This window comes from Aquila chrysaetos, chromosome 11 (assembly GCF_900496995.4).
Source record: "Aquila chrysaetos chrysaetos chromosome 11, bAquChr1.4, whole genome shotgun sequence".
In the NCBI taxonomy this organism is placed as follows: Eukaryota; Metazoa; Chordata; class Aves; order Accipitriformes; family Accipitridae; genus Aquila; species Aquila chrysaetos.
In genome coordinates, this window is record NC_044014.1 from 18,622,868 (window position 1) to 18,650,499 (window position 27,632).

The following is a 27,632-nucleotide window of genomic DNA, read 5'->3' on the forward strand; positions in this document are numbered from 1 at the left end:
AGATGTAAAAAAGATCCCAGTTGTAAAAACAGAAATTCCATAGTATTCATAATACTGACACCATAATCATTCATCTGGACAAGCTGAATTGGTGCACCTACTAAACAGTTATCTGCCTTCTGAACAAATAGTGTAACAGTGAAGAAAGCTTGCCCACTACAGTATTATTCTGTTTCTCATATTTAAAATACCATCTGTGAACAACACAGTACTTCACTACTTTTATAGATTAATCAATTCACTGTTTCACTCAGGGATTTCTAGTAGTACAGGGGATAAAATGCATGCCTTGCAGGTGACTTTCACAGTATGAACAGTATGTTTACAGCAAAGTAATGAGAAGTCCCAACGAGTCCAGCTGTCGTCTGTCTCTGAGTTGTTCTCAGACCTTTTTCTTCTCATCCTCTGCCCTGTTATGTACCATCCTAATTTCTATTACCACTCTTTCTACTATCCTTGGTTGCTGCACAGTGGAAATTTCAATCAGTGAAGAGATGTTAGTAGAGGTTATCATGTTAGATTAAATAAAAAATTCATTATTTTAAGATTGAATTATAACCTTAAGACAACGTGTTTTGTTATATGTAGCTTTTATACTGAGCATATGGCATGGATGGGACATGGGAAACCTTGGGCCAAAATGAGAAAGTTTCAGAAAACTAGTAACTTAGACTGAAAAATGCATTCTTCCCACCATTGCGTAACTTCTCGCATGGGCTGTACAGATGCAAATAGAGTAAACTTTAATTCTTCCTTTCTGCAAAACTTTTAAAGCACCTTAGAAAAAAATTGGTTTTCCACAGAAGCGCTTTGAGTAGTTTAAATATAATTATGGAAGCTTGCCAGAATAGTATGTTGCAACAAATGACATCTTACAATCTGTGGAATAAGGGATCGACACAAGATTTTGCCTAGACTTCTTTGCTGTTGTGGTTTCATTCATAAGGTCCATCACAGGCACATTCCAGGCTTCACTGTGATGCCTGTGATTTATGTTCTTGCTCATCACCCTCCCCCAGCTTTATTCTTTGACACTTTGGGATTAATGGATACGACAGTGACATTTCAATTAGTGCTTAGAGTGTGCAAATAATTCACAACTGTTGAGTAGTTTCCTACTGTATTGCATACACAGGTTTGACATTTTACTTACAGGCACAGTGGAGTATACGCAGACACATTTTGAACTAAGGAGTTACGTGAGATGTAGAAAGTTATGAATATCTGAAGATATATTTTTTAAAATTCTTGGCAATATTCTAGATATTTATTCTGATCTTTAACATTACATTTTTATTCTTTCTAATATGAACTGGAGGAGATCTAAATAAAAGCAGGAAAATGTGATTACTTGGCAGATTTTTTTCTTTTCCATTAAAAAGCAATCAACAGTCCAACCAACAACCCAAGAATCTGTTAATGAGCAGCAATCTATTAAAGTCAGTAAGTGCTGAAGTTCTTAGTCCCAGCAAATAGGTAGAATGGTAAGTGGACTTCCAAGAAAGGAAGGTGGAAGGGAAGGAGGTGATTTTGTGGTGAATTATGGGATTTCATTATCCTGCGCTGCATTTCTATGCAAAGTACCTAACTTTGAAAAGCAGAGCAGAAAATCTGGAAGTATCTAGTACTTTTGCTCAAGAATAGTAGGGGTGTCAGGTGGTCTTCTCTGATGATTTATTTAAAACAAAAAAAAGTTACGATCATCTTGCTCTGCTTCTAATAAGTTTTTTGTTTTCCTTCCAAACATTCCAAAAGCTTTCAGTTTGTCCTCTTCTAATTGAAGTGTTTCTCCACTCTCTCTACATATTTTATAACCTAGAGCAGTGTTTTTACCTCTGTATTTTACACCATTCTTTCTCAGTGGTGATCTTCCACTAGGATGATTGGGGTTCTTACAACAGTATTCAGAAAAATAGAACGTACTAGATCCCATTGAATAAAACCCAAAGAATAGTCTTGTGCTTGGACATTACATTTCAGTGCCCTGAGGAGGGAAATGGGTTGGGGAGGGGAGGCATTTGCTGTTTCTTAAAGATGAAATTCAAATGTGGGTTGCTGTATCTCACTTTGAGAAGCAAGGTATACATAATAGAAAATGAGCTTTTCAGAGACACAACTGAGATCTAGATACCTTACATCAGCTTTTTGTTAAGGAATTAGAACTTGTCAGAAATTCAAGTTGCTGGAAGAGTTAAATGTAATTTTTATAATTTCTGTGTTTTAACATAAGTGAATTGTGAGACAGGATTAATTGGCAGAAGGAGGTATGGTTCAGTGGGCATCCTTCTTCACCCAGACAGGAATCTGTGCAAGGATGAAAACGTTTTGGGTCCTGCCTATAAATAAGCATGGGTTAGCAGAGAATTAGCGCAAAGCAGGATGCAGTATACCTTCTTAACAAGCCCTACATAGGGCTTCCTGCCAGTCCCCCCTTTGTCACCCACTGTGTGGAGAGCTGCAGTATCCAAGAGCAAGAGAGATCGTGACCCAAGTGCTCTCTGTTGAGCGTACATGAAGGTAATCTCCAGGTGGGCGTACCAGAAGCTGAGGAACCCAAATCCTGTTTTTTTCATGAAAAGGCACTATATTCTCTTCTGAAGGCCCCTCACTTTACCTGCCTCCTCTCCCATCTGGGAAGTCAGGTTAACGTAACTCACTTGAGACCATCCTTCATCTGCTGGTCACATATGGCAGCATGGGAGTGAGGGGAAGCAGCGAGATCTTGCTGGTGCTGGGGGCAGGGCTGGGGGCTGCTGCCCGGCCAGCTGGCAGCTCCCTCAGCGAGGCTCCCCTCCAGGCATGTTTGAACAGCTGGAGCATCCAACAGGGCTGCAAAGTGGCTGAGGGCTGCTGAGATAGTCACCTGATTCTCCACTCTTCCTTTAAAAATACATTTGTAGCTTTGCTGTCCTGCCTGTGAATCAGTGTGATAAGGCTGAAGTAAAGCTATCCTAATTTAGCTTTTGATCCAAAGTCTGGACTCTGATTTTAATTTCTGCCATTGAGCAGCGGAAGTACTTGTCAGGAATTAGGTACTGAATTCCCAGACCGACAGAGAGGCACAACCAGATGATGGCTAAAACATTCAGAGAATAAAATGAAGAGACCTGTTAATAAACCTAGAAGTGCATAGAAGTTCAGTACAATTTACAGTTAAAGATGTCTTAAACTCCATTTTAGCAGACACAGCCTTTTTCATAAGGTATCCATTAACATATATATATCAATTCACATATATCCTGAATACAGAATGTAATTAAAAGATCAAAGCAAAGTATTAAAAAGAAAATGAACTGAAGTCATCTTTACAATATTTAAATTTACCATTCTCATGTATGTGTTACCTCTCAGCCTGTTTTTCTATTATTACATACTTTTTTCATTAGATCCTACCTCCTGTAAATTCCCAAACTGGCTGTTGTAGGAAGCACCTTGAGTTTATACATATTGTGGGCACACATTGTGGCAAAGATCCTGTTCTATATACACAGAAAAGGTCTACACAGTATCAGCAAAGTGCAGGGAAAGAAGATGTTAACAAAAACCTTGTGAATACCAGATTCATGTAATGCATATTTTCAGCTTATTTTTCCCAAACCATTGAAGTTTCTGATTCAAACTGCTAAGCAGCCAGTTGTTTGCCCCTATATGTGACAGTTTAATGGTGACCTTTGCATTTCATTCTCATATATTATAAAATTCCTGAACACTTTTATGCACACTAAAACAACCAACCAACCAACCAACCAGCCCTCTACCCCTCCAAATCCTCTTTAAGCCTAAAATGAATGTAGGGGGTAGATATTTTAAAAGATGTATATATGACAATGTTTCATTACTATCTGGAAAAGAACCCTTAGGACAAAGACATTAAGAATGTTAATCCTGTTCTTATAACATCTTCCTAAAACGCTGTGCAGCAGAAAATATTTAATTAGCTTTGAAAAATTGTTAACAAAACTTAAAAGCCCTGAGCTGAGGGCGGAGGGGGAACTGTCGGACTGTTACCATAAGTAGATTATCTTTTTGCCCTTTGAACTAATGAAATTGTAATAATGAAACAAATTCTACTGTAGTCACCTGTCAAAAATGACCCAAATGTGAAAATAAATGCTTGTGCTCTAATGGGTGTCCCTGGTGTTGTAAATTCATTCATAATATAAAATTGTAGTTAGAGAACAAAGCTTATACAATAATTAAGTTTGGTACCTTTTGTGCTTCTTGTTCTATAGCTGCAATGGTAGTAGGCACTATGTAGAGAAACTAAATCATACTGCGTTATTTAATGCATTAGGATAAATTCCAAACTACCTTAGCCTGATGAGCTGCAGAAAGGATGCAAATATTTGCCGTGTGGCAAGTAAAATTATCCCACTATAGGAAGGTACCTCCTGAAGTATAAAGTGCCAGTAGCTAACTGAAAAGTTTTGCGGCAGGTCACACTTTTCAGTTATGTTCACTTTTGAGTTCTGTAGCCACTCCTTTGCCATAAAGTTTCCTTCTCCCAGTGCTACCATTGTAGAGTGGCTGGAGGAGCTCAGGTTCTAGTGGGGGAAGCTGGTCTCAGCGTACTGTGTATGAACGGACAGTTATACAGGATCAGATACAGATGGGCCTTATCTTTCAAGAATAGGACAGGTTCTCCTTCCTTGTTTAGGGGATATAGAAAAGACCCCTTCTGACCATCCTCCTTGTTAGTGTGCTGCCATAGCTGACAACCTCTGTATCTCTTTTTAGCTGTTTGCTATGGGGCGTTGCTAAGAATTCCCTGCTATAGTATGGTGTTCCCATTTTAAACGCTGTGTTTGGCTGACCACAGGGGTCAGCATCATAGGCCTGTCTGTCCTTGAAGAAAGGGTGGTCCCAGTGGCCGTGAAATACCTGCAGAAGACAGCCATGGAGACACCCAACTCTTCAGCCTAGGGTTTTCAGAAGGGTGCTTTCATAGGCCTGGAGATCCTTTTGTTCTTCTGCAGGTTGGTGGTTGTACAAACTGTTTTCTCTTTGCTGCTTTTAAAGAGTTTATTATTAAGCAAACTCTCTCTATAAAATGCTGGGGTTAGGATATGCTTTTTCTACTGTTTTTTATCTTTCTTCTTTTTTATTTGAAAAGCATCTTTATGGTAGATTGAAACTCCCTGAAAACTCCCCTAGAAAGTTGGTGTTTCATATGAAGTAGGAAACCCAGACAGTTTAGAATTCAGACTTGAATACAGTAATCAGTGAGCATTTGCCAACTGTTAGGAATACTTGTCTGTGACATTACAGTGTTCTCCCTAGGGTGTTTGATTGGTATTTTTTATTCCTTTAGCTGATGAAGAATCAAGTCATATTCCAGTTTAATTCATTCTCCTATTACATGACCGTCCATAAAAATTTTTGCACTACTGTAATACAAGTAATAAATTCTACCTCTACTGGTAAAGCTGCTACTCTGCTACTATAGTCATCTATTACTAAGCTATTCTTAGATATTCTGAGATGGTCTTGGTAACTTCTTGTACCACTTAAGTAGGAATCTTTATTATTTTCATTTACAATTGCATTCCATATAATAATTTTTAGACTTGTGAATAGTCTACCTGAATTCATTAGTCTGCTTTAAGTTGAAACCATACGTTCAGAAGTAAATGATTAAGCCCGTTATTTTACCATCATGTTAGCTCAGACACCAATGTCTTTCTGGATGTTACTTTCACTTGATGATCCAAATTTTCTAGCTAGTCATTAAAAAAAAAAAATCTATTAAGGATTTCATATTACTTTTAAATGTTAGTAGGAGTCCATGTGGCACAGTAGAGTTGAGCACTGGATCTGGAAATTTTTTGGATACATACGTTCTGTTTCCTCTACCATTGAATGACCCGTTTCTCAAACTTGGAAAAAAATGTTACCTATCACTGACTCAGATGATACCTCTCTAAACTATTACAGTAATATCTACTTTGTTTTGTTAAGAGCTCTAACTGAAGAGCGTTAGAAAAATTCTCTTAAGCTCTTTTGAAGTAAGATGTCTAACTTGAGTGGGGATGTGAGGCAGTGGGTGCTTCTGCAAGTGTCTTTGTTATTAACATGGGACTGGGATAAGAACAACAAAAAGTATATTTATATTTAAGTTTGACAATTATTGATGGTTTCCGAATTTAAACAAACAGCTGACTTTCTTTCATTACCATAAGTGTTGCCATTTTTTGTATTTTGAATATAGTTTTGCCTTCCAATTTTGACAGCCTGTTTTTGGGTTCAAAACCAGCAGTTGTTCATTATTGATAAGCTGGCTAAAAGGCATGAACAGGCATTTCGGCTCTGCTCTGACTGGCACGTAGAGCTTTCCACCTGTCATCCACACATTAAACTAACTCCCACCTTAGTGTTTGTCTGTTATTGCTGTTTGGCTAGAGGTGGGTTTTTTATAGCATGGATGCTGTAACAAAAGCAGATGTTTGAAAATCTGTTGACAGCCATGGAATTGGTATTATTTCTAAATTCTTCAGTAATCATTCACCTCAGGCCAAAAAAAGATGTTGGTTTCTGTGGTTGTAGCATTATTACTGGGTTAGAATTTTAAGCAAAATTCCTAATAATACTCCTAAAGGTATTGTTCTTTGGGATTATTGGAAAAATGATGGGAAAGTTGTTGGTTTGTTTGTTTTTAATCACTGTGAGTTATTAGTTTAATCTATTTCTATCAAACCAGTTTCATTTTAATGCTAGCTAGCATTTATATTGCATAGAGCTTGATTTTCTGTTAGATTTTAAAAAATCTACATCCATAATATTTTTAACCTTTCTTTGCAGTGTTTGCTAGTTCTGAGCCTGTGCCAGGATTCCAGGGAGACACCCTGCAGTTAGCTTTCATCGACCTCAGACAAGTAAGACACTAGTTGTTGTTTTTTATCCTACTAATTTCCCCTTTTGACCATTGCTGAAGTTATTAAATTCAAGAACCTTTCATGTTTTTGCATTCCCATGTAATTAGTTTTGAAAAGCGGTTATTTGAAGTGTTATTAGTGGCACTATTCCCTGTAATTTAGCATAAAACTGTTCCTCCAATGTGTTGTTAGGGGGCACTGTGCTACTGGTGGTACTGTTACATGGATATGAGACTGAATTTTGGTCCTGATGATTTTGTAAAGATCCTGTGATGCCTTTTTGCAAGAGTGTACATGTTACCCTGGTGTGTGCTGGCCTGATTCCATTCTGAGCAATTGCTCCTGTCTACAAAACTACTCCCTGGAGAGCAGAATCGGGCATGGTATTATTTAGCATTTCCTTTCCTTAATTTGTTACATAGAATTCTTTTAAACTGTTAGAAAGCAGCTTTATTCCAACTGGCTGATGTTTATTCTATATCAAATTTAATTTTAAATGCCCTAATATTGGAAGCACTTTTCCACAGTTCTTGCCAAAAGGAAGGTTTTTCCAGACTAAAATCTACTTACTTTAATTTCATGTAGTTACTTCTATTCCCTGCTCTCTGTAAATTCTGACACTATATCCACCCATAGCAATTAATTTTCAAAACCTTTTCATACTTGAAGTAAGCTTTTAGAAAGGATTTATTACTTCACAAAATGGCGAGTATAAGTGTCATTTAAATAGTGAAATGAATCAGTAACTGCACATGGAGGGTCTTTAGCTTTCTGCAGATGTTGGTGATATCTTTCAGCACCATTATGAACCTGTCAAAGTCATCAGAAAAGAAGAGAAATGTAGAAAGAATTCCATACCAAATTATCTATATAGTAAGAATATTTTTGCTTTTAATAGTTTAGTAGGTTTTTCACAGCAAGGTTATGAAAAGGCGTTTCAGAAGGGAAAATTCGTGAGGCAAAAGTATTCCAGTTTCTCCTAATAGTTAGGAAGGACATAATTAAAGTGTCTTTTTAAATGAAAAAGTTCAAAGATAGAATTGTCTGTTACATTCTTACAGTAATATAACAATGAAAAATATCTACAATGGGATAAGCGTGGACTACATGAGGAGGATATAGATCATGGCCATAAGATCTGTTCATGTGATAGTTCTACATTAGGAGTTCCAGAATTCAGTATGTAAAGATGTACTCTGCCAGACTTCAAATACCACAAGTCTTGCCTTGACTAGCAGCCTTCCTCTTTTGGAATCTTTTTTATTCTCCTTTTATTATCAGTGTTAGAAGTGACTAAACACCTTCCAATTTGTACTAAGTCAGTTTAGTTGAAGGGAAAGGATGTTGAGAGATTTTGGCACCATTTCTGTCATCCACCTAAGTGGTATAAATCCTTGCAGACCCTGTGTTTGTTTCAAGGGAAAACGTCATTTCCAGCTATGCAGGAGGGCAGGGTGTGTACATACTTGCTACAGGAAATAAATATTTTTGTATGTTTTAAACACCAACCCTCGAGCATGTCACATAAATAGGGATTATAGTGCTTGTGATAGCTCTCAGTTTATGTTAGCAACTTATGTTTAGAAATCTCCTGATGCAAGTAACACTTTATAGAGGGTGCTTTGTATGCCACAGGAATCTAATTGATTTCAGATATTTTATAAACAGCAACAGTCTGGGCAACTCTCTTTACTGGGCTGCAACTGGAGCTTGTAGATGTAGAACAGTTCTAGTATATTTGTTTTGGTTTGTTTTTTACTATATTTTGTGTGCCTCACCAAAAGGTATTGCAAGCACACATCAAAAATGTTTACCATTTAGTAAGGATTTGCAGTCTTTTCCCTCTCTTCCTTATTTGTGATCCATTTCTATCTTAATAGAGTGGATGACAGTTCTTTTCAAGAATACTTAGAAAGGCAACAGAGCCTTTTTCAGAAAGTTCTTATAAAAGGTCAGGCTTCTGGTTTTTAGTTTGAATTTGATACTTCTTCATGAATTGCAGGATATGAAAGATAAGGAAGTAGGTCCAGTGGTCAGGTTTTACCTGCCCACCCGGACTGTGCCCTGAGGTCAAACTCCTGATATTGGCTGTTTGGTACAGAGGAGCTGATGACAGGTAGGGGCTGATACAAGGGGGAAAGCTTGAACCGTATCAAAGCTAAAAGGCAGGAGATTTGGGACTCAGTGAGAGACTGTAGCTAAAAGATGGATCAGCAGGATTGCCCTCTTCTTAAAAAGCAGCTGACCTGCAAGGGAAAAGACTTTATCGTCCTGCCAATCACATGGTTGCTAATGGAAGCCAGTTATCTCAACAACAGCTTACTCTCTCTCTGTTGTACTAGGGCAATGTGTAAGATTAATGAGGATGGGGCAGTAGAATATTGTAGCACATTTTACTAAAGAAGTAAAGTCACTTACAAGGAGCCAGCTTGGAAGACAGAGAGGGAAGAGCTACACTTGGATTATTACCATGGGTGGAGCAGCAGCTTTGAAAAGAATTGCCATAGGTATTTTCATCCTAAGAGTTCCTGATCTTCCATCTTTCCCTGGAGACAATGTATGGACAGTATGTTGTCCCCAGCAAGCGCACTTCTTTCCTTCTTCCTTCCACAGATGTAGAAGAGCAAACAGAAACAGTGGGCACAAGAAAGAGTTGCTTCTAAGAAGAGAACAGTAGTTAGTAGCAGGAAGCTCTAAGAGGCCAGGAATCACGAATGGGCAGGCACTTACCAATGTCGCCTTTGATGAGCCACCTCTTCCTCCTTATGCTATCCCCTCTTATCCTCTTGTCATACTTAACATGCTCCTTAAGGATCTTAGTAATCTGTAGAAACTCTGGTGAATAAAGATATTTGTACTCTTCCCATAACCATAATATCTCAGCATCTTACAGAGGTGACTTGGTGTGGTTGGCTAATCACACATAGTGCATACTAACAGAGAATCACATGGCCATGAGCATCTAGAAACTTGCAGCTCCAGCTAGTTTAGCAGCTCCTCAAGCAGCAAGCAGCTGCTAAGAAAATTGGGATAGATTCATGGTTCTGTACAGCTGCAGTAATTGTATCATGCCTCATGCCACTTGTCTTAGCGTATGACTTGAGGTCATACCTCCATGCACCCTTTCACCCCACTTACTTAAAGTCACTGAGGGACAGGCCAGCTCAGCAAGGCGATTATCAAAGTGGCATGTGCTGTAAAGAGACTGGTCTCTGGCATCTCGTGAAGATGACCCAGCTCTCCTGTGACTTGCATCACTCTCTGAAGATAATCTCTTGCTACTGTCTATGTAGGGAGCCTGGGTAAAGAGTCCAGTGGCCCAAAGTGAGGCTGACTGAACTTTGGGGATTTTGCTACCAATTCAGATCCTAGGTCAATTGGAGTTAACCTTCAAAAGTAAACAGGTCTTAGTTCATCCTACTTGATTTAGTCTGTGAGGAAGCTCAGCCTCCAACATGAATTAGTTTTGTCCTGGTTATGATCTGTTCTTTAGTGCCTAAAGACTAGGGTTACAGTTCTGGAATGTGAGGCAGTTTCTTAGGTGTCCTGGACACTTAAATACGTGAGGAAAAGGCCTGATTCTTACAATTTGTGCATTATTCTTTGGAGAGCCAGTGTAGTGTGTAGTGGACAGGAACGATAACCTCGTGGTAGTCTGAGAGGTCAACAGTTGCTGTCCTAGGGCAAATTTCCTGATTCTTAACCAAATGGGTGGTAACAAATGCCTATTCGTGAAGTCAGATCGTTGCCTGCAGAGTTATAACCTAAGCTGCAACTGTAGCTTGACTTTTTTTCACTTTTGACTTCACAAGTTGTTTCTAATGTTTCTCTCCACCATGAGCACTGCTTAGTTTCAAACAGGCCTTCTTCCTCTACTGTCTGGTCTCAGACAAGTACTCAGCTAGCTGGATGATTGTGGAATTTCTGTATTTTGCCAGGGGTGAGGAGAACTGTTCTTTTGGCACTTAAGTACATATCCTCCATTGTTAATATCCCCCAGTTGCTGTCAGTGCTGGTCCTGCAACAGGGGCAGCCATCTCAAGTGAACATAATCATATGCTGTTGGTAACCCCAGAGTTGAGCAAGCACCGTAGCAGTATCTCCACCCACATGGTAACATAGAGTTTACAGTTTGATAGTGGTGTCCCCCAGTCTGGGAGACCAAGGGCTGTGAATGACAAGTTCCATGAATTCTGCATATGTATAGGAGAAAATTCTCAAAGATTTTCAGCAATTTCTGTTAACGTTTTGCTAACATTAGAGATAAATTAGACATAAAGTCATAATGCAATCAATGTGATTAATATACAGAATAATGTACTGTGGAAACATTAGAAGATACATTTTTGACAGACTTTTGTTTATGATCTATGTAAATAAGCATGTGGATAAGCACTTCTGTGAGCTCAAGTTACTGATAACACACCGTATGTATTCCTTCTAAAATTGATACCTGATATTTAAAAGTACAATACATTTTCTTCTTTCAAAAGCATAATGGAAATTACATTGATAGTTTCTTGGGTTGCTTGTCCATTTGCTTTGTTATGCATTTTCTGGTGTACTGTTGGTGAGAAATATTGCTAATCTTCTGAACTGTAGTGTTGTATGCAACAGATGTAAGTTCATTTGAAGAAGAAAATTCTTAGTAGTACTTAATATAGTCCTCCTCTTTCTTCTTTGTTTCTCATTCATTACGGAGAGGTGATACTGTTATTCTGATAAACTCAGAAGTAAATCATTGTAGGTAGGAACTGTGTAACAGATCACTGGGCTTCAATCCCAGCCACGGGAATGTCTGCCACTAAAGGCAGGCTGACAGCTCAGTCTTCTCCACTGTTTTGTTTGCAGTGTTTAATTTGAATTCACTTCCTGTGGTAGTAACTACATTCAGCTCTGGCTTGTCCCTGATTCCCCCAACATGCAGCATGCTGAAGCTCTCACCATCTGTGTTCCCTGTGGAGAATGCTCTTGAGCCCTACAGTAGACCTCGGAGAATAAGTTGCAGCCTGTTGCCAAACCTATCCACCATGACTCTTGGAGGTCGAGGGCTCTAGAGGTGTGCTGTGGCTTCCTTCACAGGCTGCCAGCTCACACAGTGCCTAGGCTTTGAAATTAGTAGGGTACACCCACCCCTGGCCTCTACTCCAGAAATGAGCCTTGAACTGAAAAAACATCAGGATATTTGAAGAGGGAGAAATCCCCAACAGTGTGTTTAGGAGTAAGTCTTAAAAACTTCAGAGTTTAAAGATAAAAGTAATCCTCTCTTTCATAAGGCAACAGTTTGAATTTTTAATTAGCAAGTAGTATAGAATATTTCATCTTTTGCTTCCTGAGGGAAATGGTTGTTGAGACTTTCATCTTCACAGAAGCTCTTTCACAATGCTTACTGATCCCTTTCGCCCCACTATGCACTCCCCAGCTTCTCTGAACAAGCAGAGTAGCATGTTACATCTGTAACATGAAGCCCAGCCTCAGGGTGCTATGTAATGGGATTTGTGGTTCTCTAGTTCTCAGTGCAATGCTGCTTTTTCAGCTAAAGAAAGGAGCTCAGATTTCAGATAGCAACAAAACAGGAGTTGCACCTCTCTGGATTTCAGACCATAGATCCTCACTTTGTGGGGAGAGGAAGGCAATGTTCTTGCTGGCCTTCCCTTTCTCCATAAATTGACTCTGCACTAAAGCAGGAGGGCTTGAGGCACGCTGTGAGCAGAACAGAGACACTTCAAGGCTCAATATCTCATGTATTTGCATCATACAGGAGTAGCATGCATATGTATACCTGTGTTCAAAATGACACAGTTATTTGAGTATGACTGCATGCTAAATGTGTGTTAGCCGGCTTGCAGGGGTTGCATAATGTCTTTTCAGTGTACTATATTCTTAAAAGTAAATGGGAATTATTCACACAAACATGACAATTTGTTTGTAAGCACTTATATTCCCCAATGGAATCCCTTACTTTTGATTTCTCTCTTTCAAGTAGATTCTGTGAAGCCTGTAGGTAATTGCAGTAGGCTCAGATCACAAGTTGTGTGTATAGATATTTGTGAGGAAGAGCTCAGTCAGTGCTCTGTACACAGAAACAGGCCAGCTCATTACTGGGATGGGATTTATATCTGCCAGCTGGTAAGAATTAGGAAGCGTTGGAAACAAATGCACAGAAATTAGCAGCGGAGGGTCGAAAACAAGCATGGCTGTGGATACACTATCTTGATAAGGATTTGTAGAATTAAAGCAGGATGGCAAGTCAGTCATTTCCTGGCAGTAGGTATTCCTACCCTGTTAACTGCCAGGAACTAAGTATATGTGCCAGGTATTAGGTGTATGTATGTTCTTTGGGATGTTAAATCATTCATCAAATTCAGTGCAAAACAGACTGTATCCAGTCCAACATCTGAACACCCCCTTTTCAGCAGAGAAGTGCAAATTACATGCTGATAGCTTACCAAGTTTTGCTCTAGATCCTGGCTTACTGACAATGAGGGTGCATACCTGAAAACAAGTTTGAAAAACTTGGTGTACAAATGCTGTTACTTCACTTTCAGTAGCCCTGTCAATGCCTTACTTAACTAAAATTATATACATATGGCTATTTAACTACAAGATACACTACTCTACCTTTGGCAAAAACTGTACCAGTTTCTCCAGAGGAAAGTATAGTAGACTGTGCACAAAAGACTATGCTGTGAAAGGTGTAATGCTTAAACTGAATGTCATCTCCTAATTGATAGTAAAGAATGCTGTAGGTACCTAAACCATGGAAGTTATCAAAAATAAGAAAATAATTTGTGTGTTGTTCTTTAAGCTAGTCCATTTAAGGGATACAGTTCTCTTAGTTCTCCACTTCCCGAACCAGATACACAAGAATTAGATGAGCTGACAAGAAATCTGTACTGTGTATTTAGAAAATGACAGAACTCATGAAGCACTGGCTCAGCTTGACTTAGAGACCTGCAGATAACAGCCTTTGCATAAGAACATGAGCCTTAGTTGAAAAAGCTGGGGGGGTGGGGGGGGAGGTGAATTTATAATTTTTGGAATTGAGATAGGAAATAACATTTACTGATCTCACATGTCATGTACAGGTGAAACACTTGACTTCTTAGAGTAGTGAAGGGGAGTTCCAGCTTCTAAATACTACCATCACAGAAATTACTAAAAGTTTCACTGGAGAGGTTGATCAAAGCAGATATTACAAAAAAAAAAAAAAGCAGGCAAAAGCTGCTGTCAAGACTATTTAGATGGACATATCCGAGTTCCTATCTGAATACTACTAACTGTCACATTTAATCAGCTTTCAGCTCTTCTTCTTAGTCATCAGTATTTTCACAAGACAAGGTTTAGAAATAGTTAATCAATTCATTTAAAACCTAGAGCTGTCCTTACGATGAAAACTGTGTATCTCTGGAAAGCCTTTCTGTTCAAGAAAGCTTATCCCATAGTTAGAGAGGAAATTCATGTAAGATCATGACCTAAATGGCACTAAAATTGTATCCTTGGTAGTTGAAGTGCATATCCTGATTATAACCTGTCCATAATGCCAGAACCTAACGGCTTCAGTTTTCTTGGGCGAGATACTAAATTTCTTCAGTAACTGGCATGCTACATGTCTGGGAGACTATTTATGAAGCAGTCATTTCCAAGGACATTATGAGAGAAAGCACTAAATAAGCTTTATCTGGAGAAGGACCATTTGGTAGAAAAGTTTCAGAAGGTTCACTTTCAGATAATTTCTCAATTAATGAATCTCTTGCTGGAATTGGAAGAAACTGATCCATATGCCTGTTACATTTGTGAACTCCTACTTAGCCTTTCTTTGAGTCACTGATACACATCCCGTTCAGTGGAAGTTATTAAGTGGAATGAAGCCTCTCTCTAGTTTTCTTGTGCTACAGTTTTGCTCCCCATCTGATCCTTGCCTTTATCTTTGACATTTAAGAAATGATGTAAATGCAAGGAAGGAAGATTTGGGTGCGTGACTTTCATGAAGTTTGTGAATACATTATATCAAGCTGCTGTCTTCCTGCTGACAGCCAGTTGCTGCAGGATCTCTACCATTGTGTCTGGGCCTTTCTGTAGCCCTGAGCTGATGAATGGAGTTCAGTTTTGGAGCCTCCAGCTCCACAGGACTTCCTCTGAATCCTGTGGGTGGTATGTCGTTCCTATGAGTACTGAATGAGCACTGGTAATTGAACAACACAAGAGAAGAAAATTATTGTTTTCTTTCAAGTTACTTGTTATTTGTATTCTCTTAAAATTTATGAGTCCTAGTCTCCCATCAGGGAGCCATAGGACTGGTAGCTGCATTAGCATATTCAATAATTTCTGCCCCATGGTTGCTTACATCCTCCAGCCTTAACTAAGCTGGTAGTATGGCTGGTTTGTAGTATGTATTGGGCAACACTAACTAACCCCTTAACCCTACAGACTTGCCTTCAATATTTTTTCAGTTGCATCAATCAACATATTTAGGTTCCATTCCTTCTCTAAATTATCTGTCAATCACAGACAACGGGCAGAATATTCCATTTTTTTCCTTTTCCTAGTTTCTTCTGTAAAAAAGAAAGTTAGTCTGTCTCTTCTTTGGAAGTCACTATAGGGCAAGTGTAAAATCCAGTAAAATCAAAGTAATCTTTTATAACAAGAAAACAAGAATTGTTCTCTGCTTCAGTACAATAATGACACAAGGAAGGAACTGCATAGACATAGTATGGCAAGGACTTGAGTAAGTGAAATGTAGTTAATGAATGTTTATTCATTTGGATCATAGTGTCTTAGAAAAAAAAGATCATATCTTCAAAAGTGTTTGTACAATATGTACCATAATGTGACACTGATCTTCAGCTGGGTGTTTTAGCACTGCAGAAATACAATAAAAAGACTATCTGACTGCCTCCAGTCAGTCAGTGAAATCTGGGAGATGAAACCCTCGTATTTTCTTTCTGTTAGTACAAAGATACTAATAGGTGGCAAAAGAAATTACTGAATTTCATACTGTTATGTGAAATTGTACTATAAACAATTTGACTGAACCAGCACGTTCTTAGGTGGAGTTTTATTTCATATTGGCTTATACCATGCTAACATACATGGCTCTTACGGGTGTGTCAGGTTTGGAGCAATTTGTCATCTTACGAGTTGCACTGTTTTAAAGAATATTGAAATAACAAGTAAAGTTTGCATAGAAGATTCACATATAAGTTATGTTTTAGAACCTAAAGAAAAACTCTTGGAGAGGACTTTCTCTAGAGCATTAGTAGCAACAGAGCAGTGCAACTAAGAAGATCCCACAATCATAGAAAGAGTGATGGTGGGAGAAAAAAAAGAATGAATAAGAACAGAAGTGCAAAGAAATGGAAAAAAAAAGGTCAAAAGATAAGTAGATGGAAGCAGTAGATGATGGGGAGAAAAGAAGAACTTAAAGATATGGGATGAAGGACAAAAAAAAAAAAAAAAAAGAAAAACTCAGTTCCTGTCTATAAATGTACTTTGTTGTTCTTACCCTTTTCTTTCTATGTTTATCATTGTCCATTGTTTATGCTGAGACTTATTAAGAACAGTTCTTTTTTAAACAGTAGAAATTTGAAGAGGTGTTTTTACCCAAAGGAAAGAAAGGACTTTCAGTACACAGTTAATGGTGTATAAAGTCCATGAAACCATCAGATTGCCTTATTCCCAGGAGAACGCAAGCTTTCCCAGCTTCAGTGGCATGCCTCCAGGAAATCGTTCTAGGAGGACACACAATTAGCCCAAACTCTTCCAGAGTGAGCAGTGTAACATGATGCAGTTAAACCAGAATACAGTTTTCATCTTTTGACCCTGTGTCAAACATGTCAGTTGAGTAGCTTACCTGAGATCCGTAAGAGAACATAGGCCATCAGATATTTTCCCATAGGAAGGAACATGTAGTGGACACATACAAGAAAAATGCAATTTTAAAACCTGACTTATTTTCAAATTAACAGAAAAAGTGCTGAGCCAGCCTCTCTAAGTGGCACAACTCAGTGCATTCAGATTCTCGTTTCTTTTTGACAGTCTGAAGTTTAAGTAAAAATCTTTGCCCTTGGTTAGGGTATATGAGAAGGACATTAAAAGTGGCTCTTTCGTTTTAAGCACTGACAAGACACTGAGCCCTGTGGAAGGATAGATTTGATAATATCATTGAAATGCACATCCAAATCATAGTTTTGGGAATGGTAATATGTTCGGTATAGTGTCTAAGTCTTGCATCCTTTGACATAGGTGATAGTTTAAAAAGTTCACAGTGAAACAGAATAATATTGAATAATTCCTAGACAGAAATACACAGGTAACTGGGGGGGGTGGGGGCAACCTGTGTAACTGGTAGATTGAAAAGGCACAAGCTGAAAACTCAAATGACAGTGTAAAACAGTCCCCATAGCTTAATTAAATAAAACCAATAATGCGATTTAAACTTCTTTGAGTTAAAATTACTTTAATAAGGGTGTTAATTACTAGAGGATTAACACTGCTTACATGTGATAATAGATGTGGTCAGTCAATAAAGGGTGAGAATAATGTTCGTTTAAGAAGCAAAAGAATCTAGCACAGGATTACTCACTAGAAAGGGATAACATTTCAAAGTGGCAAGTAAAATCAGGGGAAGAGGTTTTCAAATTGCAGGAGGCATTAGAGGCTGAATTGTGCCATCATTACTCAGCAAAAGTTCCATCTATATTGGGATCTGTTGGAGCTAAAATATGAAGAGTATTTATTACAAATGACATATTATGTAGTTTGGAATTATTCTGTCTTCAGAGCAATTGTAACAAATAATTTTTCAGATGAAACATTTTAAGAAAATACTGTCACCTGAGAAGTGAGGAGAAAAGGCATATTCTAAAGGGAAGAGATCAGCTTCTAAGGAGAATAATTTATTGAAGATGTGTTTCTTAGAAAAGAAGTAATATTGGACTATTGACATTAAGCAGAAAGGGTTTTTACTAATATGTTTGCAAACATAGCAGCAGGAGAAGAAAGATCATTTGCAAAAAAAACAACAAAAAATAAATTCTGGGTTTCTTGTTACTGCAACTTACTGGGCTCAGAAGCCTTTGCTAAACCAAGTTATCTAGACAAGAAAAACAAAAATGAGTACCAGGATTTTATACGGCCTGTAGTATTTGCTAAAACATTTTTAAAGTCAATTGATAGATATAAATGTGGAAGCAAACATCTTGTAGTAGCTGAAGAAGAAAGCAAAGGTTATCCGGGAAAGAATATGAAACTTTTGTCTAGTGAATTTGGCTTTGCTTTTAACTTGTCTATATTTACATTCCTGAGCTACTGATTGTGGAATTCCTTGTCCAGTGGTTCCCAGGTCTAGTATAGCTTTCCCTAGGGGATGTAACTTCATCTGCTATGAAGGGTGGTTATGTAGCCATACCCTGAATGCACTACTTTGGAAGAAATAACTCTGTTTACAGTAAACTAATGATGAGCACATCTGTAAGTGTCTGTGCCTTATGAATTGCATTGGATTTTTGTTTCTGGATACAAACAAAATGATGCTGGTTTCTGGCCTATTATGTCTTAGATTTCAGTGTCTTTCAATGTATTTTAACTGGGCACCCAAGATCAGCTGAGATACTTTATTTAATAGTTGCTATATTTGTATCTGCTTCCTGCAGAGGCTTTTCAGAGAGACACTTTGTATATAAAATGCTGAAGGCTTTGATGGCCAGCTAAGAGAAGAATCTGGAGCACTGAGACTGTGATTTTTCTTTTATTTTAGATCTGCAGCTTTTTGAGAACCACACAAATCTTAAAAATAAACCAAACCAAAAAGTTACAGATTAAAAAATAGACTGTTGTGTTGAAACAATTTTCCCCTACGTGGTGTAGAACCCCAGGTTACCTCACTGGAAGTGATGTGTTTCATAGTGCACACTAGAGATCATGGGCCTCTGTGGTGACCAAACGCTGCAGATTCAAGAGATGCTCATAAACCTTATAGACCTGATGTATATCCTCCTGTTAGGTTGGAAGCCTCAATCTCTGTAACAATGTAATTTCAGTATTTTTCTTAGATGCAATTTCCTCTGGTGTTTTGGTCCAAGTCAGAATATGACAAGAAATAACTAGAAGGCTAGGAGAAGGAAATATCCCATTCTATCACCAAATCGCTAATTCCCTGTGGCCAGGTTGGCACCTTCCTGGGTCAGTTCTGTGAGCTGCAGCTTCACACAAAGAGCTGAAGTCTTCGCCTCCCCTGTGAGCACAAGGCTGATGCTGTGGAGCTGTGCTATGCTTACTTGTCTTCCTGTAGGCATCAGTTTATATTCACACGCCAGGGCCATGTATCTAAAACTCCTTCCTTCGCTCCTAGAAGTAATCGGACTGAAATTTAAACTTAGAGTTGTAATTATACTTGGGCAGACCACTACGGATGTTTAGTTCTAGGGTACAGCAGCCTGACTTTATAGATTAGATGTGCATGTATACAAGGACAATTTGGATTAGTTACTTCATAACAGCATTTATCAGATAATGACTTTTCGTGGTATAGTATATATGCTGACCTCTGGTGAGACTGCAGGCATCTAGAGTTACTCACATGGATACTGCTAAATATTAAATACAACAGATGGGACAAGAGTGTTCAATTCTAGAACACAGTATGGAAGTTGAAGTGAACGTGTTTTGTGTGTAAATTTTATTCTAGTTACACCAAGTTAGATGATTTTTAAAATTAGTCCCAGAAAGTGGTTAAAATCTGGTTTTAACATTAGATTTTGAAATTTTTGAATACATCTTTTTAGTGATACACCTCAAATGGGTTTCTACAGGAAGGATTCAGACAAACAATACAGTTTTAATCCCCAAGAAACTTACCTTAACATGCTATTTATGGCATTATTTCATAGATAAGCAAATAGTTTAAAGCAAGCCTGTTATAAGTCTCATGCAGTTGAAAAAACTGCTTATAGAAAATGTAAGTTTAAATAAACTTAACTGTAAAAGTTGCCTCTTCAGTTAATAATGGTTTTGGTAAATGTCAGTGTTTAAGTACTACTGGCAAGCCTGTGTTTAAAAAAAACTAGAAGCCAAATGAAAATGACAGATTAAATTTAACTCTGCTATATTAAATGCTTCATAATTTTAACAGCTGAAATAGTATTTTCAAAGTCTTGTTCAGGTCAGAGGCAGATGTCCTGTTTTGGGGGGCTGCACTTGTCACCCCTGCGTGCTGTTTGAGCAAGTACGCCTCGGTGTCAGAAGCTCAAAAACAAAAAAAAAAAATGGTGAATGACCTGACCATTGCATAATACACAATTTTTAGTCCGCACAAATTTTACCATTGACATAGTTTTATGCTTTGTCTAAAGGGACTTCATGTACGGGCTAACAGGCTTGACAGGAGCAATTTGGCCCGAGCCCGTGCCCTCTGGAGCCTGACTGTCTGCCAGGCTCCTGCTTTTCAAACTCTTCCCTATTTCTAGACTCAAAAGACAGTTCTTTTGCTACCAGTCCAGCTTATTCTTTAATGATGAACAACAACACACTTCATAATAAACATTTGCACTGTAATTAAACAAATCTTTGAAGAGGTATTACTTGTTGCTGTATTGTGTATTACATAGGGCCTAGCTATTTATATTTGCCTCAGTGACTATTTTTCAGTGACTTTCTTCAGATGTTACATCTTGGGCTGCTTGAAGTTGTAATAGGATTTATAAAAATTATACATTGTGAGTGTTTTTCTGGTTATGGTAACAGCAACAAGCTTGTTCACGTGACTTCAACAGCAAGTGTTTTATTTTGTAGGCAGGTCTAAGTTTGTTTGAAGTGCCAAAGAATAAAAAATGTGTTCGGGCTTGCTCATGAATATAACAAGACCAGGCATCTCTCAGAGTGTACCTCAAGGTCCAGATTTTAGGAAGGAATTCTGCCCTTTGGAAGAATTTAGGTTGTAAAGGATTTATTTGAATGCAAATAACTTCTTATTTTTCTTAGTGTAACAACAATTCCCAATGGTTCAGTTGTCATAACCTCTGAGTTTATACATTGTACACTTATGAATGTGTTAAAGATTGTATCCCAACATTCAAGATAGTGACAGATATGATTTTCACTTATAAATTTGGAACAGATGGAAGCCTTTAAATAGAAAACTGTTTCATTCTTGTGAACATTTAACTGTCGCCAATTTAGGCACAATTTCTAAATGCATAGTGCTTTAGAAAAAAAAAAAAAGACGTTTTAATGCAGTGGCTTAAAAGCTGAAAGACACTACCTTTCTCACACAAACTATCCTTCCTTTGAAAATCCAGGGCTCAGTTTTCAAAGCATTGCCTAGGAATTTAGCCTGCGACCCCCATTGACACTAATGGGAATTGCATAGCTAAGTCCCCGTAACATCACTTTGAAAATGCATTTGTTATACCAATCCAGAAAAAAGGTAGCATAAACTATAGGGAGACATTCAACAGATCAAGAGATCAATTTACACTTTGAAATACAAGACCAGTGTGTGTTATTCCAGTTATGTGATCAGCGGGGGATTTTAAAATTCACCACATTCACAAAATAAGTCACCAGGAGTAAATAAAACAAAATATTTTGGCAAGTGGCAGGCAGACTTGCTAACCAGGCTAACAAGATATTTGTCAGCAATAACAAACACCTACTGATTAAGTGGTAATTCTGTTTGGTTGGTAAGGTGTTATTCTACAGTTAGCAAACTCTGTCGTTTTTCCTTGTAAGCTGGACTTAAATATCTATGTTTTAAATACTTCTGTTGTTGCTTTGCGACCAGGAAATGCTTAGAGTGAACAAGACTTGTCTTTGTCCATTTCTGATTCTGGTCCTTCACATTTTAGTTCCAATCTAGTAAGTGCTTTCATGGTGTGCATGCTTTAATAAACAGGGAGATAACATTTGGTGAACTAATGGGAGGGGTATCTTCATGTTCATGCAGGGTTTTTTTGTTAATTCATTGGACATAAGTGTGTACCTGTGTAACATATATTCATGTGTACTTGTGCATAAAACGTAAACAGGGACTAAAAAGAAAGTGTCGTTGTTGTGTAGCTGTGTTATTGCAGTGCTTATCAGTCCCAGTCATGGACCATGGTCCCATTATGCTGGGCAGAATATAAATAAGTGTTTTAAGAAAAGGAAGACAGTACTGCCTCAGAGTTCACAAACCGATGAGATTATAGCTCCCCTGAAAGGTTAATGTTATGTCAGAAATTATGAAACAGCAATGATTCTGGTTGACAGGCTTCCTCTTTGGTCATCAAACCCGTTTGTTCTTCTGAATATAAGGTGTGTAGGTACAGTGTGAGCTCCTTGGGGTGGGAAATGTTGAGGAGTGGGACATTTGTGAGAGGCTTTCGTGAGTTTACTGTGTTTAAAATGGAAAAGTCCCTTTCATCATTGGAGTTTTTTAGCTTCAAACCCCAATAAAATTAGTAATAATTGAAATATTAATGTATTTGCTATTCCTTTATCTTAATGACTTAAATGATGCATAGCTAGCAAGAGTCACGGGGCTTTTTTTCCTGGGTCAAAAGCCACACATCCTCAAGGAAAAAATTGTAATGTTATTTCTCTCTACTCTTCTGTGCTCTTTCCTGAAAAGAGATTGGGTGTAGCTTGCCGTTGTATATGCTTGGCACTGTTCATTTCCCAGAAGAGTTCACCAGTATTCTAGGCTTCAGGATTTTTTTAATTAAAGAGGTCAAAATCCATTATATCAAAATTTCAAAGAATTTACCAATTAGCTGTAGTCTGCGATGCCCAGCAGGTGGCTTTTATACTATTAAAGGGAGATTGTTTCCATCTCTGATCAAAGCAAAAACAAAACAAAGGAAAATATAGATTATTTTGCTGTACACAGTGCAAACCCCATGCTGTGTAAATTATAGGTGAAAACTGTACATGAGAGACTGTTCAGTCGTACTGCTTCAGGAAAAAAATCTATATATTTTCACACTGTTCCTCATGAGGATTTAATGGTAATGTCTAAATCTGTTTAGATTACTGATTAGCTGAGAAGATTAGACAGCGTGCTATTTCCTAAAACTAAGACTTTAGCATCTTCCTATTTAAAAGTAAAAGTAAAAATGCATAATTAAGTAGATTAATGAATTTGCTAGAAGTGAAATTAGAAAAAGCTGAGTATGCTGGAATGTTGCAAGATGCAAAAAGTTCCAATTTGCACTTTTCGATGAATCTAAACTTCCCTGATTTTTGCCTACTTAAAAGAATGTTTGTGACCTTTTGACCCTTTTGTTATCCCTTACTCAGAAAGGCCTTTATTCTGTAAGGCTTAGGTATAAAAAAATAAAAAGAGCGTTAATGGCATAACAGTCCTTTCTGATCACCCTGTGTAAGATGTTTATGCAAAGTGTCAATAGAAGCAATTGGCCTAACAGTGTGACAACCTGCTTTGCTTGGAAATGGGCTAATCTCCTGTTTGGGTTATCCAGAGGTCAGGTAAGGATTTCTTTTTTTGTACTCCCTGTAGTGCGTGGGTACATAACCTGCAAACACTACAGGGCAGAAATCAGAAGCTGAGCCCAAGAATGCCACAAAGATTTTATTTTTTTTTTTAATCTTGCCCTGTTTGCTTTTCCTGATATTTTTTTTTCTCTGCCTTCTTTTAATTTTTTTGCTTCCTGGTCCCATCCCAGAGAGTCTACTTGAGCGTATAATACATAATGATGACAGGGACTCTACCAATATCATCATCTGCTGCTTCACTTTGTTGTGGGTTTTTTGGTTTGGTTTTTTTTTTTTTTTTTTCCAAACAGGCATCATCCCACTCTTTTTTGAAGTTCACGTGGAAACCTACTTTAAATCTCAGTCTTTGAGGGCTGCCCCTGTTGCCCTGTCACAGCAGGCTGGAACTCAATAAGCGCTCAGGCAAGCATAGCGGGCCAGGCAATGGGCCTTGGCGGGCTACATGCTGTGAACTCCTGCCTCACTGAATCAGCTTCTGTGTGTTTTTATAACTGCCTTTTTTTTCCCTGTTAATTATGCCCCAAGGCTGTGGAAAGACAGCATTTATCTGTTTCAACAGACTAAGCAGCAAGTGTTCTGACATGTTTATCAGGCAAATTGTACCTGACAAAAGGTAATTACACATGCAATCAAGTCCAGAAGTAACTGGGTGATTAGGGGTTAATAAACTGCTTAGCATAAGAAATATATTCAGCTTGTGAGCAAGGAGAGTGGGCCAGAAGGACATAACTGACAGTGATACGTTAATAGAATTACTTTTCTTTTGATGGAATATTTGACTTCACAGAAAGGTAAGCAGGGTATTAAGTGTACAACTCATTTTTATCTCCAGCTCCTGAATCACTGGTGCCTATTGTCCAACCAAAGCTATTTGCTGACACTCTTACTACTTCAGAAGAGATAATGGCACCACTCCAACTTGTACCAAGCTACCTCGATAATTTACAGTTAGGATTTTTGCAGTATAACCAACACAATTGGTGGCGTCTAATGGACACTGCCCCCGTTTCCTTCAGCAAAGCCCTTGTCTCCTCCTTCTCTCTGTTGCTGTGTTGACTCTGTGCGTAGCTAGTTCCCAAACTTGTGTTCTCTTCCGAGATTATTCCTGACAGTTGCCCAAAAGTAAAAAGGAAAGGGCATCTGTATGATATTTGAGGATGTGACAAGAGGCTCAAACAGCATTGAAAGGGCCGGATGGTCGATTCCAGCAGTTCCCAGCGCCCAAGATTCTCACATAATTACAAGATGGCCTAAATACAGGACTACGGCTGAGCTGCTCAGGACTTTAGGTAATATCAGACAAAGCTTTACTGAGCAACGATTACCAGTAATTTCTGTCCAAACATGGCCATATCACCTAAATATTGGGAAAAAGCAAGAGTACTGATGTTGAAGAATAGGTGCAAGTTGTAAAGGGAACTAGGCCTTGAGCTTCATTATGTTGGAAAATCCTTTAACAAAGTGCCCTATTTGAAACCAGAATTCTGTCCCTAAAGTCTTAAGAACTTTTTTGCCCCCGTAGCATCAATATTGTAATGTTTTGTGTTAACTAAACCCATTAGCTATCAAGGTCTTAAAGTAGGACATCTTTTAACCAAAAAATATTTTACAACAAAATTGTTGTGTTTAAAATAAAAGTCTTCTAATTAAAAATAGCGGTGTTATCTGTATAATGTAGGAGATGACTATAGCCTGTTATAGAAGTGTATATATATAAAAACACCTTTTTTTTTTCCAAGTGGTGTTTAGAGCAGAAAGAGCTAATGTTAGACATAAAAGGCATTTAGAAAATACATAGACATGAACAAAAAGTTAGAAAATCAAAGTATTGTAGGGTGTCATTCAAAATGCAAGTGCAAAACAGCAGCCAGAGGCTTAAGTTATCTATAGTGTTAGAAGTATATATGTGACTAATAATGTGAAGGTTTGAGAAGGCAACACTGTTTCATATACAGTAAAAGGAACATGCTGCTCTCTGATCGTCAGCCCTGATGGTTCCAAGATGTTGGATAAAGGTTCCCCTGCCATCACATCTTTAGAAGAGGCAAATCCTCTAAGTAAGGCAGAAGTGTATACCCTATCTATCTTGTAAATGGAAGTAAGTGGACAGTCTGTTGGACACCCTATCTGATATACTAGAAAGGATAAAGCTTGTTCCTTTTTTTTTTTTTTTTTTGGTAGCAACTCAGACACACACAAGTACATACACTTCCCTGCAAATTATTCTTAGTCAGAAGGGCTTCTGACTTAGCTTATTTTTTATGGTTGTTATGGGATAAAGAGTGTCCAACAGTGCCATTGTTCTTTCATAGTAGTGTAGTATTTCTAGTTTATTAGGTGCTTCACAGTGTTTCAGCTGCGTGATAAGCTGGTTCTGACAGAGCACCCTCGGGTGGCTCCTTAGGTGGGGCTGAGTGGCTAACTAACAGCTAATGGTCTGCACTGCCTCCAGACTCTGAGAGTAGCAGGAGAGATTGCCTTTCTGTTGGTTTGAAGTATTTCCGATATGTGTTAACTTTGGAAAGATGCATGTGGAAAAAAAACATTTTTCCTGTTGTAATTTCAAGGCAAATAATGCACATTCTAAACTTGAAGAAGTCGCAGCCAGCAGCACCAGTGTGATGTGCTACACTGTGTGGATTTTGATTGATTTTTTGAGGCAGGAAAGTACTTATTGCCAGGACCTACTCTGTGCAGGTATTTCTACAGTGCATGTCAGTGTGGACCATTCCTTGCTAGACAATACATCTCATTTTCACTTACTGTCTCAGTAATAGTGACAGTTTTAGTGGATAAAATAGTAGTAGGGAAATGTTGCTTTAATTTGGCCTTTACTAGGTTTATTCTAGTTGCCACAATAAGAACTACCAGAAAATTCTCCTGTACTTCATGCTTCACAACTGAGAAGCCGTGGGGCTTCACCTGAACTTAAATCCTCTAAATGTTTTTTTTTTTAATTGTAGCTGATACTCTTTTTGGCAAAATTAACGCTTTTACGATTAGACTTGCCCTTGATACAATTTTTCTTTTTCCATATTAGTAGTAATAACAGTATTTAAAACTGCAGAGATTTACAACCTTCTTTTATTTCAGAGGAACTTAACATATCCCACATATTACATCTCTGTAGTATGAGTCACGTCAGCATGTCAAGCCAAATCCACAAAGTATTTCCATTATATCTTCACCTTGAGTACCGTGTAACATTACCAAAGGCTGTTCCCTCTCCTTGTGGTTTTGCACACACCTAGTCCCTGTCACATTATAAAATCATTTTAATATGCATCTATTGTGAATGAAAATACAGCAGAAATATAGGGACGAAGTTGTTTGGGGTTTTTTTTATCCTCTATTGAAGAGTTGGCCAAGTTTTCATGATGAATTTCATGTAGCTATCTGTTTGCATGAATTAAAACCCAGACTTTTTGCATCTTCATGTTCTTCTCTTCAGTAATCTTTATGTAGAAATTTCAAGATAAGTTTATCCTTTACTAAAATAAAAATCATCTACCAAAGGATTATGTAGGCCAGTACTTCATTGACAGTTTTGTCTTTCCGAGAGTATGTTCAAATCACATGAAGTAGCCCAAACATTTTTCTGCGTCTTTGAATGGACAGGCTGTCTTCTAGATCATATGCCTGTGGCCAACACAGTCCTACTGTAATAGAGGTCTTTATAAACGAGGAAGAGGAATTAATGCGCTTCATTTAAGTAAGGCACACATTTGGGTGGCAAAAGGCAGTGTAAATCAGAAAGGAAGAGAGTAACAGAGGTTGAAGCAGACTGTAGGGTTGATACCTCTGCAGCATGGCTGTAGGAGTGAAGGTGAATTTGGGGTTGTGCTCGAGGGAAGCTTTTTTTGGGTGGATTGAAGTTATTTCCCATACATGCGTGATGGTCCTGGGACCAGCAGCTCATTTCTGCTAGACTGTCCTTGCTGCCATTGGCTGCTCGCCAACCTGCTCCCCTCACAAAGTGCCTGCATTGACTGTACATCTGCCAAGTGCCAAGTCAGATGCAGGTGATATGAATGGCCAGGACACAGATCCGAAGAGCTGCACACCAGGCAGCTCTTGCCCACCCACAGCGTACAGTACGTGCTGTCAAAGCCCATTATGTACAGCAATATGCCACAGTGCAGAGCTGCAGCTGTGAGGGAGACGAAATGCACAATGCATAATTGTGCACAGCAGCAGTCCAGTCTCCAGCAGTCTGCAGCTCCCTGTTGCGTTTACTCCAGCAGCAGGGCACGTTTGTCACACTAC

At 38.3% G+C, this 27,632-nt stretch overlaps 1 protein-coding gene across 6 annotated transcripts in view; it reads left to right on the forward strand.

The window, feature by feature from the left end:
- The window catches only part of EXOC6 (exocyst complex component 6), a 98,536-nt gene that overhangs the window by 65,794 nt on the left and 5,110 nt on the right, over nt 1-27,632 (forward strand). For all 6 annotated transcript variants that reach the window (XM_041127106.1, XM_030029987.2, XM_030029988.2 and 3 more), the window contains one exon: nt 6,799-6,872. In XM_041127106.1, the coding sequence (XP_040983040.1) occupies nt 6,799-6,872 (74 nt within the window). The remainder of the gene's footprint in view (nt 1-6,798; nt 6,873-27,632) is intronic.